This window comes from Taurulus bubalis, assembly GCF_910589615.1.
Source record: "Taurulus bubalis genome assembly, chromosome: 21".
NCBI lineage: Eukaryota > Metazoa > Chordata > Actinopteri > Perciformes > Cottidae > Taurulus > Taurulus bubalis.
The window spans coordinates 1,702,832-1,716,902 of record NC_136609.1 but is presented as its reverse complement, the minus strand read 5'-3'; the positions used below and the strand labels follow the sequence as shown (position 1 = coordinate 1,716,902).

Genomic DNA, 14,071 nt, shown 5'->3' with positions numbered 1-14,071 from the left:
ATTATATAATGAAACTAAACAAAATTAGTCTCAGACAGAATATTTACATTTTTTGCTTTGAACTTTTTTACATGTAAACAAACATTTTTCTCCAGTTCTCTCTTGTTGGAAATATAAAAACAGAATGTCAGTGTCATATCAGGCTCATCATATTTTATTTAATGATGAGTTTTCAAATATGGTATTGGTAGATACCAATACCATATTTGAAAACTCATCATTAAATAAAATAAATTACACTAATAAAGTTAAATGAAATGAATTCAGTGGTAAAATGACTAGTTAGTCCTTCAAATAACCGTCTATACTCAGGCTTCATTTATTGAAGACAATATATATTGTGAAATCTTGCTACCTCTTTAAATCTCCCTTCTGATTAAAAAAAGATCCTCAGCAGCCAATCATAAGGTCCGGAGGCCGGAGGACAGACTCATATGAGACAGCGTCCCGCACTGGCCTCTTCTTCTCCAGGATGCTCCTCTTCCTCGGCCTGGCCGTCTTCTTCCCTGCGAGCTGGTCCGTGGAGGTGAACCAGACCTCCAAGCTGCTGGCGGAGAGCGGGGAGCAATGCTCGGCCTGCGACTTCCGGGAGTACAGCAAGCAGATGCGGCTCCACAGCATCAAGTCCCAGATCCTCAGTATCCTGCGGCTCGAGCAGGCTCCCAACATCAGCCGGGACATGATCCGCCAGATGCTCCCCAAAGCGCCTCCTCTGACGCAGCTCCTGGACCAGTACGACCCGCGGGTGGAGGACGAGGACCACGCCACGACGGAGACCATCATCACCATGGCCACCAAGCGTAACTTAACCAAAACCCTCCTACTTTCCTCTGCTTTGCTCTGCACCTCTTTTCCTCGTCGTGCGTAAATCCTGTGCGTAAAGTTGGTTTCCAAGTCGACACGCACTAACAGGACCGAGTGTATGCGTCAACGACTTTTATAATGATTTATATCCATCTGAACAAAAATAGTTTCATAGTTTAATGGTGTCCTTTAATCCCCAAAATACTGACAGCATTGTGATTTTGAAGAAGAGATGTTGGTACTTAAAATCCACGAAGTATTGTTTGCAAAAATATTTCTGCAAATTAAATCAAATGGTTTATAATAAAAATAAATTAACTTGGGTGAAGTAATAATAAATGCTGAACTTGAATGCCATAGTGGGAGAATAATGATGGGTATTTATTATCCAGCAGCCTTTGCTGTCACTGTGTAAAAGTTTAAATTCACCAAAATAAATAAGGTTCATCCTCTGGGGATCAAACATATTTACAGCAAATTTGATGCTAATCTGTTGAGCAGTATTGACATGTCTTGCTCTTGAAGAGTTAGACCAGTTGTTTAACATTTTAACATTTTGATAAATTCTTCCAGCTAATCCGATTGCCCAGGACGAGCTGTCCTCTTGTTGTCTCTTCAGCCTCAGTCCAAAGATTCAACCCAAAAACATGCTGCGCGCTCAGCTGTGGGTTCACCTGCGACCGGCCGACGCGGTCACCACCGTCTTCCTGCAGATCTCTCGGCTCAAACCCGGGAAGGAGGGGAACAGCACCCGGGTCAGAGTCCGCTCCCTGAAGATCGACGCCGACGCCGGCGCCGGCTCCTGGCAGAGCATTGACATCAAGTCTCTGCTGCAGGCCTGGCTGCGGCAGCCGGAGACCAATTATGGCATCGAGATCAACGCCTACAACTCCAACGGCGAAGATCTGGTGGTCACCTCAGCCGAGCCCGGAGAGGAAGGACTGGTGAGTGCACAACAAATCAATACATTTACCGTAAAATGCGGGTTATAAGGCGCACCCTTTTATTAGCCACATCTACAGGTCAGCGCTAGCTCGCGAGCTAGCCTCTCCCACCATCCCTGCCTCTCCCACCACATCCACAGCGCTAGCTTGCGCTTCTAGCTTGCGCTGCTAGTTTGCGCCGCTAGCTCGCGCTGTTAGGTCACGCTGCTAGGTCGCGCTGCTAGTTCGCGCTGCTAGGTCGCACTGCTAGGTCGCGCTGCTAGCTCACGCTGCTAACTCGCAAGCTAGGGTTGTGAAGGTGGAGGAGGATTGTGTTTCTAGATTGCGTTTCTAGATTGCGTTGCTAGCTCGCGAGCTAGCGCTGACCTGTAGTGCTGATCTGTTTTCCATCGCGCCTCCTTGGGTGAGCATGGTGGCATCGTCAGTGGGTGAACTTTTTCCACAAATCAGCCGCACCGATATTTAAGCCGCACGGGTAAAAGTTGAGAAAAAAAAGTAGAGGCTTATAACCCAAATTTTACGGTAACTAAACTGCAACCGCACATGGACCCTGGAGGGTCACCGGAGATCCGGGTTGTCTGTGGCCTCGCTGGTACATTTTCAATCTCTTTCCAGCAACCGTTCATCGAAGTGAAGATCCTCGACAGCCCCAAGAGGTCTCGCCGCGACTCGGGCCTCAACTGCGACGAGGAGTCCGCAGAGACCCGCTGCTGCCGCTACCCGCTCACCGTCGACTTCGAGGAGTTCGGCTGGGACTGGATCATCGCGCCCAAACGCTACCGGGCCAACTACTGCTCGGGAGAGTGCGAGTTCATGCACCTGCAGCAGTACCCGCACGCACACCTGGTCAACAAGGCCAACCCGCGGGGCACAGCGGGGCCCTGCTGCACGCCCACCAAGATGTCGCCCATCAACATGCTCTACTTCAACCGCAAGGAGCAGATCATCTACGGAAAGATACCGTCCATGGTGGTCGACCACTGCGGCTGCTCCTGAGGACAGGAGGAAGCTTCGTCTGCACAACGAGTTGTGCAACATTCTGTATTTTATTAAAAAGCTACACTTAGTCACAGCAACATGAAAGACAAGTCTGGAGAATTCCAAAGGATAAGTTGTTTAGAGTTTTATACTTTGTGCTTTCATCCAACAACTAAAATTAGATGAGAAGAGATGACCAACTAAATGTGATAAAAGCGCAACAGAGATCCTCTTATCTTATGAAAGTGTGTCCTGGGTTGAGCCTTGACCAGAGCAAAGCCTACAGGGCGTCTTCCACGTGCGCCTTTATTTTGAAAAACATTAACCAAATGACTCTGGGCTGACAGGTCGCCCTTCTGTGTCCCAACACTTGTTTGCAAACTCCTCGCTGTGATCTGTTCTCAAGAGAGTTCAGTGAGTTGACGACCCCCACAAGAGACCTGTCAATCAAGGCGAGTCTCATCTGTGAGGTTTTCTTGTAGCCAAACACAGTTCACTGCCTCCTATCCTCGAGGCCTAAAGGTTGCAGGATGTTGAAATGTTCTTTCTTCTTCTCTGCCATTTTTCCATCTCTCTTCTTCCTGTTTTTTAGCGTTCATTCACTACACATTTGCAGGTTAAAGAGTAAATCGACACCAAACTGAAAAGAAATATTTCGCAGAAGTGTGCTTCGTTGCACCTGTAGCAACACCTGACGGTGATGTCACAGTGATGTCACAGTGATGTCACAGCGTACCAACACGCCTCAGAGTGCACTTCTACGTCACTGAACCACAGGAGGTCAACTAAAATAACATTGTAGGTGGCGTTAAGTTAAATTCTGGTTCGAGACACAATAATTTTCCTCGGTCAGAGTCAGAGTGGAGCAGCACCTAGTGGACATTAGAAGAACTGCAGCTGGAGATGGCACTTCAACACTTTCTTTGGCATTCAGCTGTGGTGGTTTATAGGTCAAACTTATATATTTTGTTGCCTTTGGGGAATAATAATACATATATTTGATATTTGCATGCCTCCCAACTCAAACTATAACCCTAACTTTCCTCCCATGGAGCAAAAACCTGAAGAAAATCTGAACCAGCTTTTATGTCAAAGGGTTGTTTCAGATCCTAAAATCACCCCATGACTTATGAAATAGTGTATAAAACCGCCAACAAAGTTTTGGTTCCATCAGCCAATGACAACGCGAGGGCAGGAACTGCGATCTCAGAGGGAGGGTTGAACTCGATTTGAAGCCAAGTGCAGATGTCCTGACTGTTGTTGTGCTTCACGGGGGCTTCTGACCCAAAAGTCTTTGTTCTGCTGTTGGAACAGAACGTCCACGAGTGACACAGTTTCACGTTTGTGGCTCTGCAGTGAACAACATGTGCAGTCAAGTTATTGCGTGCACATTGGTTTGTTTTCCTGCAAAAGAAGAGGGGTTTAATCCTCTTCTTTCCTCAATTGTATCTCTACAAAACGGATAGTTTTCTTTAGATAAGGCAAATTAATCCACTAGAGGAAATGAAAAAAGCAGAATTACACCACTTAATGACATTTTAAATCATAATAAATTTCATAAATGACATGTAAAGGTGGATATTTTGTATATACAGTATATATACTATGTGTTGTATGTTGCATTTCTGACTGCTTAGATGAATTACAAAGTTTGTTCTGCTATTTATCTCTAAAGATAAACGATGAGTTCATTAAACCACTTACAATGTGGTGTGAGTGTATGGGATGGTGCATTCAAGGACACTCTGCTTCTTTGTGTCTTTGAACGCACCATCAGTTTAATGCATTTCCATGCATTAACATGTGACTTTAAAATCTCATTGTCACTAATACAGATCATGTTAGGTGCAAACATACTTTGAGGATGTTTCAAGTTTCTGCAAGTTGAATTTCTCTCAGAAAATTGCAAAGATGGCCTGAATGCATGGGACATGGTCACCGGTTGTAGAGAATAAGCATCTTTAAACACAAAGATGAGGTTTTAGTCTCACTGGGATCAGTGTTTTGTGAAATATGCTTCTACACAAGCTGTAATCTGTCAGATCTAAAGGTTTCTGTTTAATGATGTGCGTCAAATATATATTAAAAGTGTTATTTATTTCTGCCACTAGGTGGCGACATTGTGTATTGTTTCCAAATGCAGTTGGTAAGAACTTTACCTTTATGCCACCTGTGAATGCATCTAAAGTGACATGTAAGTTCTCTATATGTGTATAATTAATCATTAATGTACTTCAAACTCTGTGTCTACCACAGCTGCACACGACTTGTCAGTTGAAGTATTATTACTCATATATATGCATGAATAACAGTTTTATCACATATTGGGTCATGTTTTGGTGAGTAAACTAACATACTTGAATGCATTCGTAAATTGTTCCGATTTTGGGGGTATTTTTTAATATTTACATAATTTTTCTGAACAAAATATTCATATTTTTTTTCTCACGTTAAATAAGAGTCAATGGGTTATTGGTTTTCACCTAAAACTTTTTCAGAGTGTCTCATTTTCAGAGAAATTCAGAATCCAAAAGGTTACGCAATTAAATTTTTTCACAAAAACACAAATTTATGAAGCATAACAATATAAACTTTGGAAGCAGAACTCAGAGTTAATTGTTTTCTAGCCTGTTAATCATCTTGCAAACTCCACATTTATTAGAGGTGTCTTATTATTATTATTATTATTATTATTAACATGATTAGGTGTCTTATTATTATTATTATTATTAATAGTAGTAGTAGTAGTAATAGTAGTAGTTGTAGAAGTATTATTGTTATTGAGAGCATATCTGACACTCACCTGTCGAAAAAGTGTGTAGTACTGTTTTTTTATTGTCTAATATTTCTTGATTTTGAGAAATAAAGTCTTATTTTCCAATCATATATTTTTGGAATATTTTCCTGAATGTCAAAGTAGTCATTCACAAACTGATTTCGTCATAACGTGGGTTTCAGTTTCAGACTTAGTTTCTCTTTCTTTGAAAGCACGTGGTCACTGTGTGCTCTTCCGAGTATTGGCTTCACTCCCCCGGAAACTGCATTACTCTGCTTAAAAAACACATCAATAATACTTCTGTACGTGATTCAGAACCTTTAGATTGTATGAAAAAAATAAACACATGTTTTTTCTTAATCTTGTGCTTATAACGTTAAAAAAAACTTAAAAAACATTATTTGTATATTTGTTATTATGGGTACATCTGCTAACTGACGCAACAGCCGTTTTCCTCGTTCTGATTGGCTGTCCCCAGCAAAGGGGCGGACACATTTTGCGAAGCCTACGCTGTGATTGGCTGAAGCTTTTTCCGCACAGTACAGTAGCAGAAGAAGGCTGAGAAGCTTCTTGGTGCAGGTGTCGCTCAGTTTTGGAAAGCCTTTTTTGGAATAAAAATTACATTTCCGGCAGAAATTGTGCACGTTTCCTCTGAATAAAAGGTAAGTGTAAACAATGACTTCCCCACGAAGTGACAAAACCCGCTATCTGTTGTAACTCTGCACACTAACGGACCGCTAACGTACAGCAGTGCGTCGCGTTAGTTTCACTCTTAAGGAAGCATTAAACCACAGCGACGAGTCTCTGCGTTATTGTTTATCTCAATTCAACTTGGCAAAGTTTTTAACTCAATCCGTCACCGCCTACCACTTGTGCGTGCGTGCGTGCGTGCGTGTGTGTGCGTGTGTGCGTGCGTGTGTGTTCTTCAGGGTCCTCTGGTCGTTACAGAGTGTGTGTGTGCGTGTATGTGTGTGTGATTTATCAGCTGCCAACTTGTCCCAGATGTTGTAATTTATTGTAGTTTATTTATCTAATACGTTGCACCAGACGAATCACATGTAGCCCGAATTCACCAGTGACAAATAACCATGTGGATGACGTCATGTGTTGTGTGCTATGACGCGCGGTATTCGTGGCAATTTAGAAGAAACCCATAAAAAGTTTGATTTCTTCACGGAAGCTGGCGTGGCGAGATGTGTTCAGGGACGATCTCTGCCGTGGGACGTTTGACGACTAACGCTGGAGGCAGTGATATTATTGGGGAATACGAAACCTATCGACTTCTTCTACACACACCCTTTTCACCTTATTATTATAATAATAATAATAATAATAACGTTGAGTTTGAACATTTCAAAAACGATGTGGATGGAGTTTGATGCAACAATATCCTTTTTTCTCGTTTAGCGGAAACAAAATCATGTTTTATGATCAGTTGTAGTTGTGAGACTATTTTAATGTTTGGAATTGCAAGAATAAGTCAAATCTGCTTCTTTCTTTTTCAGGATATTAGTATTTTTGTCAAAAATACACTTTAAAGTCTTAGATGTTGGACTTTCCTGTCGACAGTAAATGCATCTAGAAACGAAATTGCGAAATGACAGCCCATAATAATTTCGCAGTCAGCCTTTTCTGATTTCTGAAGTCTTTTGCACTGAAAATAAACAACCGCAGGAAGTGCATTCAAAGCATTAAGTCTGCTGAACCCTGCATCCTCCTGTTGTTGCTGTCCTTCACCAGAAGATGGCGCAGTGGGGCCAGCTCCAGATGCTGGACTGCAAGTACCTGGAGCAGGTGGACCAGCTGTACGACGACTCGTTCCCCATGGACATCCGGCAGTACCTAAGCAAGTGGATCGAGAGCATCGACTGGTGAGAAGACCTTTTTAAATAAAGTTCTCCCCTGAGAGGCGCATGATCAATATATAAGCAGCTGAATAATGAGCGTCTGTGTAGTAGTTCTGTGTGCGCTGCCTCCTCAGGGACACGGTGGCGGTCCAGGACTCTCTGGCCACCGTCCGGTTCCACGAACTCCTCGCTCAGCTGGACGACCAGCACGGCCGCTTCGCCCTGGACAACAACTTCCTGCTGCAGCACAACATCCGCAAGATCAAGAGGAACCTGCAGGTTCGAATCCCCGCCGGGCCGGAGCCTGAACCTCGTGGCGCGTGGCAGCTGTGTGCTAAACTCTGACTGTCTCTGCAGGATCGGTTCCAGGAAGACCCGGTCCACATGGCCATGATCATCTCCAGGAACCTGAAGGAGGAGAAGAAGATCCTGGAAAACGCCAAAGACACCGAGGTGAAACTCCTTCTGGCACCGGCTTGTAAACGTTTGAATTATTTCACACATTCACACATTTGTATCGCTTCAAAAAAATAATAATCCTTGAATAGTTTTAGGAATGGCTTTGCAAGTTGGCTCTAAATATAGGTAAAATAAATTCTAATAAATACATTCTAATAAATTAAACACATTCTAATAAATACATTTAAATACATTCTAATAAATTAAATGCATTATAATAAATACATTCTAATAAATTAAATCCATTCTAATGAATACATTCTAAGAAATTAAATCCATTCTAATGAATACATTATAAGAAATTAAATACATTATAATAAATTAAACACATTATAATAAATACATTATAAGAAATTAAATGCATTATAATAAATACATTATAATAACATATCTGCTTTTAATTGGGCCTCAGCAGATATGAAGAATAAAGTTTCCAATAATAAATGCATGATAAATAAATATTTACTTTGGTTTTAATGGGTTCCTTTTCTAGATCTTCTGTGTTTATTTCTGACTACAAGTAGAATAACGTTCCCGTCTGCAGCAGGAGGGCGAGGGCGCGGTGTCGGCCATGGTGGTGGAGAAGCAGAAGCTGGACAACAAGGTGAAGGAGATGAAGGACCGAGTCCAGGTGAGACTGTGGAAGAAGACGTCATGTGACACCAGATGCACATTAGTTTGTCTTCCTCTACGGCTAAAAGGCTAAAATGTCATGAATGAATTCCTTTTCAACTGTTGTTCTTCTTCAGGTGGCAGATCAGAACATAAAGAACCTTGAAGAGCTGCAGGACGAGTACGACTTCAAAGTCAACACTCTGAAGAACAGAGGTGAGAAGATGTCTGTCAAAGCTGTTTATGGGTTCACAATAGCCACAACTTGGGGGAAAGGAGGAAACTATTATTCTGTTTTCTTGAGTCAGAATATTTTAATCTCCAACTTTCTGACGGGGAACTGAAGCCGTTATCTCAGCTCTATTCAAAGCAACCAGACTCCATTGATGTAAACAGTAATTTCACCTCTCAGAACAGGAGCTGCTGCTGCTGCCTCCATCTGTTAGTTTTTTTGAGTTATTGTGAGACTTTGGTGAATCTAAACCGACCCTTTAAAACAGCAAAGTCACACAATAACACAAGCTAACTGACTGCTGCAGCAGCGCCTGTGTTCTGAGAGGTTAAATCACTGTTTTTGAGCAAAGATAGCGGCTTCAGAGCGGTAACGAGGTGAAGATGTGGCGTTCGCTTTAAGGCTTTAAGGCGTTCTTCATGTTTCCTCAGAGAACGAGATGAACGGCATGACGCTGGATAAGGAGCTGGAGAAGGAGAAGATGACGGTGGCGAGGATGTGCCTGGACCTGAAGACCAAGCGGCAGGCGAGCTGCGCGGCAGCATGCAGGACCGGTGAGGCCTCAGAGCGGCGGCGAGCTAACGCTGTGTTTGTGTGCCGGCGGGCAGGAGGTGGTGACGCAGCTCACCGACCTGCTGAGCGTCACCCAGACGCTGCTGGCCGACCTCACCGCCGAGGAGCTGCCGGAGTGGAGGCAGCGGCAGCAGATCGCCTGCATCGGGGGGCCGCCCAACGCCTGTGTGGACCAGCTGCAGAACTGGTGAGTCAACAACTACTAGAACGACTACAACAACAGCAACAACTACTAGAACGACTACTACTGCAACAACAACAACAACTACTAGAACGACTCCTACTACAACAACAACAACAACTACTAGAACGACTACTACTGCAACAACAACAACAACTACTAGAACGACTACTACTACAACAACAAGAACAACTACTAGAACGACTACAACAACAGCAACAACTACTAGAACGACTCCTACTACAACAACAACAACAACTACTACTACTACTACTGCAACAACAACAACTACTAGAACGACTACTACTACAACAACAACAACAACTACTAGAACGACTACAACAACAGCAACAACTACTAGAACGACTACTACTGCAACAACAACAACAACTACTAGAACGACTACAACAACAACAACAACTACTAGAACGACTACTACTGCAACAACAACAACAACTACTAGAACGACTACAACAACAGCAACAACTACTAGAACGACTACTACTGCAACAACAACAACAACTACTAGAACGACTCCTACTACAACAACAACAACAACTACTAGAACGACTACAACAACAGCAACAACTACTAGAACGACTACTACTGCAACAACAACAACAACTACTAGAACGACTCCTACTACAACAACAACAACAACTACTAGAACGACTACAACAACAGCAACAACTACTAGAACGACTACTACTGCAACAACAACAACAACTACTAGAACGACTCCTACTACAACAACAACAACAACTACTAGAACGACTACAACAACAGCAACAACTACTAGAACGACTACTACTGCAACAACAACAACAACTACTAGAACGACTACTACTACAACAACAACAACAACTACTAGAACGACTACTACTACAACAACAACTACTAGAACGACTACTACTACAACAACAACAACAACTACTAGAACGACTACTACTACAACAACAACAACAACTACTACTACTACTACTGCAACAACAACAACTACTAGAACGACTCCTACTACAACAACAACAACAACTACTAGAACGACTACTACTGCAACAACAACAACAACTACTAGAACGACTACTACTACAACAACAACAACAACTACTACTACTACTACTGCAACAACAACAACTACTAGAACGACTCCTACTACAACAACAACAACAACTACTAGAACGACTACTACTGCAACAACAACAACAACTACTAGAACGACTCCTACTACAACAACAACAACAACTACTAGAACGACTACTACTGCAACAACAACAACAACTACTAGAACGACTACGACTACAACAACAGCAACAACTACTAGAACGACTACTACTGCAACAACAACAACAACTACTAGAACGACTACTACTACAACAACAACAACAACTACTAGAACGACTACTACTACAACAACAACAACAACAACTACTAGAACGACTACTACTACAACAACAACAACAACTACTACTACTACTACTGCAACAACAACAACTACTAGAACGACTCCTACTACAACAACAACAACAACTACTAGAACGACTACAACAACAGCAACAACTACTAGAACGACTACTACTGCAACAACAACAACAACTACTAGAACGACTACTACTACAACAACAACAACAACTACTACTACTACTACTGCAACAACAACAACTACTAGAACGACTACTACTACAACAACAACAACAACTACTAGAACGACTACTACTACAACAACAACAACAACTACTAGAACGACTACTACAACAACAACTGCAACAACAACTACTACTACTGCAACAACTACTACTGCAACAACAATAACTACTACTGCAACAACAACTACTACTACTGCAACAACTACTACTGCAACAACAATAACTACTACTGCAACAACAACAACTACTACTGCAACAACAACAACTACTACTGCTGCAACAACAACAGCAACTACTACTGCTGCAACAACAATAACAACTACTACTACTGCAACAACAACTACTACTACTACTGCAACAACAACAACTACTACTACTACTGCAACAACAACAACTATTACTACCACTGCAACAACAACAACAACAACTACTACTACTACTGCAACAACTACTACTACTACTGCAACAACAGCTACTACTGCAACAACAACAACAGCTACTACTGCAACAACTACTACTACAACAACAACAACTACTACTAGAATGACTACTACAACAACTACTACTACTACTACTGCAACAACAACTACTACTACTACTGCAACAACAACAACAACAGCAACAACTACTACTACTACTGCAACAACAACAACTACTACTGCAACAACTACAACAACTACTGCAACAACTACTACTACTGCAACAACAACTACTAGAACGACTACTACTACTGCAACAACTACTACTGCAACAACAACTACTACTACTACTGCAACAACAACAACAACTACTAATACTACTGCAACAACTACTAATACTACTGCAACAACTACTAATACTACTGCAACAACAACTACTACTACTGCAAAAACAACAACTACTACTACTGCAACAACAACTAATACTACTACTGCAACAACAACAACTGCAACAACTACTACTACTACTGCAACAACAATAACTACTACTGCAACAACAACAACAACTACTACTGCAACAACTACTACTGCAACAACAACAACTGCAACAACAAATACTACTACTGCAACAACAACAACTACTACTGCTGCAACAACAATAACAACTACTACTACTGCAACAACAACAACTACTGCAACAACAACAACTACTACTACTACTGCAACAACAACAACTATTACTACCACTGCAACAACAACAACTACTGCAACAACAACAACTACTACTACTACTGCAACAACAACAACTACTACTACTACTGCAACAACAACAACTATTACTACCACTGCAACAACAACAACAACAACTACTACTACTACTGCAACAACTACTACTACTACTGCAACAACAACAGCTACTACTGCAACAACAACAACTACTACTGCAACAACTACTACTACAACAACAACAACTACTAGAACGACTACTACAACAACTACTACTACTACTACTGCAACAACAACTACTACTACCCCTCCCCCTTCATACTCTCTCTCTTCTTCTTCTACCCCCCTCTTCCTCCTCTTCTTCCTCCTCCTCCTCTCATCTTCTTTTTCCTCCTCTCTCTTCTTCTCCCCCCCCCTCCTCCTCCTCCTCCTCCTCCTCCTCCTCCTGCAGGTTCACATCGGTAGCAGAGAGTCTCCAGCAGGTCCGTCAGCACCTGAAGAAGCTTCAGGAGTTGGAGCAGAAGTTCACGTACGACAGCGACCCCATCACCCAGAAGAAGCCCTACCTGGAGGCCCGGGCCCTGGAGCTGCTCAAGAACCTGCTCTCCAAGTAAGGAAGTGCAGGATTATCCATGAGGAATCCAACCTATAACAGGGATTAATACTGTGACGTGTGTGTAGCTCTCTGGTTGTGGAGCGGCAGCCCTGCATGCCCACCCACCCCCAGAGACCCCTGGTGCTGAAGACAGGCGTCCAGTTCACCGTGAAGCTGCGGTAAGAAACTAAAACTAGTTTTATTTGATCTGTTGAATGATTATTAATATTATTGACTTTTTTCTGATGTTTATTCCTGTTCCAGATTCCTGGTGAAGCTGCAGGAGTTCAACTACCAGCTCAAAGTCAAGGCCCTGTTTGATAAGTATGCTGCGTTCAAGAGCTCACGATAAAACCGTTACGTTGTGTTGTCTAAACATGTTGTTTACCGACTCTTCTTCTGCTCCTCAGAGACGTGACGGAGAAGAAAGGGTACGTCTAACTGTCAATATATATTTTATTTATTTATATTGGGACTAGGCTGATGCAGGTAGTTCCACCATTGTTATTGTTATTTATCTTAATAAGTAAAGATAATTGGGATAATCTCAGGGAAAAAAACATTCTTTATGCATTCTAAAATATTTCCCCTCATCCTCCTATTTAAATGTAATAAATATTAACGGCTCCTAATTAATTAACACATTGATGTTGTTTTGATTGTCAGGTTTCGTAAGTTCAATATTTTGGGAACAAACACTAAAATTATGAACATGGAGGAGTCAAACGGCAGCCTGGCGGCAGAGTTCAGACATTTGGTGAGACTTCATTTCTTGTTTTATACGTCTGGAACATCTGGAGGAAGATGTGCTTTAATAACTTCTTCTGGTTCCTCACGCAGCAACTGAAGGAGCAGAAGGTCGCCGGCAACAGAAACAATGAGGTGAGAGCTTCAGTCCTGAGAGAAATACTTCATCTTCAAGAACAGAAATAACTCAGAAGGGGAGGAAGATGGCAGCCGAGCAAACGGCCGGAAATTAATATGTTAAAGGATGGAATAAGTTTTTATTCCCAATACCACACCAAAAAAATACTCCATCTACTTCAAGCAAAAGCCATGTATTCAATAGCAAAAGTACAGAAGTATTATTCGTCAAATTTAGCTTTAAAAGTGAATATTGGTTCTACAGATCCAGTAGAATATGAATGAGTTTTATTCTATTGGATAATAGTGAAAAGTAGAATGTTTCCTTCTGAATTGAAGTAGAGTAGAAGTATAAATAACATAAGATGGAAATACTCTAGTACTGTAATTAAGTACACTCGAGTACTTATACTTTACT

At 41.9% G+C, this 14,071-nt stretch overlaps 2 protein-coding genes across 6 annotated transcripts in view; both read left to right on the top strand.

The window, feature by feature from the left end:
- Positions 1 to 472: 472 nt before the first annotated feature.
- LOC306753147 (growth/differentiation factor 8-like) lies at positions 473 to 2,744 on the top strand (the record flags this gene model as incomplete). The annotated part of the gene is made up of 3 exons (XM_079236997.1): positions 473 to 800; positions 1,378 to 1,748; positions 2,364 to 2,744. The coding sequence occupies 3 exons, from the start codon at positions 473 to 475 to the stop codon at positions 2,742 to 2,744; spliced, it is 1,080 nt and encodes a 359-aa protein (XP_079093123.1).
- Positions 2,745 to 6,064: 3,320 nt separating this feature from the next.
- stat1a (signal transducer and activator of transcription 1a) overlaps positions 6,065 to 14,071 on the top strand; it is a 14,468-nt gene continuing 6,461 nt past the window's right edge. For all 5 annotated transcript variants that reach the window (XR_013771233.1, XM_079236985.1, XM_079236984.1 and 2 more), the window contains exons 1-14: positions 6,065 to 6,164; positions 7,243 to 7,373; positions 7,484 to 7,628; positions 7,707 to 7,802; positions 8,356 to 8,439; positions 8,558 to 8,636; positions 9,084 to 9,178; positions 9,261 to 9,412; positions 12,646 to 12,804; positions 12,876 to 12,968; positions 13,054 to 13,113; positions 13,200 to 13,220; positions 13,456 to 13,546; positions 13,630 to 13,671. Coding sequence is in view for 4 of the 5 variants with exons in the window: in XM_079236985.1 (XP_079093111.1) it covers positions 7,246 to 7,373; positions 7,484 to 7,628; positions 7,707 to 7,802; positions 8,356 to 8,439; positions 8,558 to 8,636; positions 9,084 to 9,178; positions 9,261 to 9,412; positions 12,646 to 12,804; positions 12,876 to 12,968; positions 13,054 to 13,113; positions 13,200 to 13,220; positions 13,456 to 13,546; positions 13,630 to 13,671 (1,245 nt within the window). In the remaining variant the exon portion in view is untranslated. The remainder of the gene's footprint in view (positions 6,165 to 7,242; positions 7,374 to 7,483; positions 7,629 to 7,706; positions 7,803 to 8,355; positions 8,440 to 8,557; positions 8,637 to 9,083; positions 9,179 to 9,260; positions 9,413 to 12,645; positions 12,805 to 12,875; positions 12,969 to 13,053; positions 13,114 to 13,199; positions 13,221 to 13,455; positions 13,547 to 13,629; positions 13,672 to 14,071) is intronic.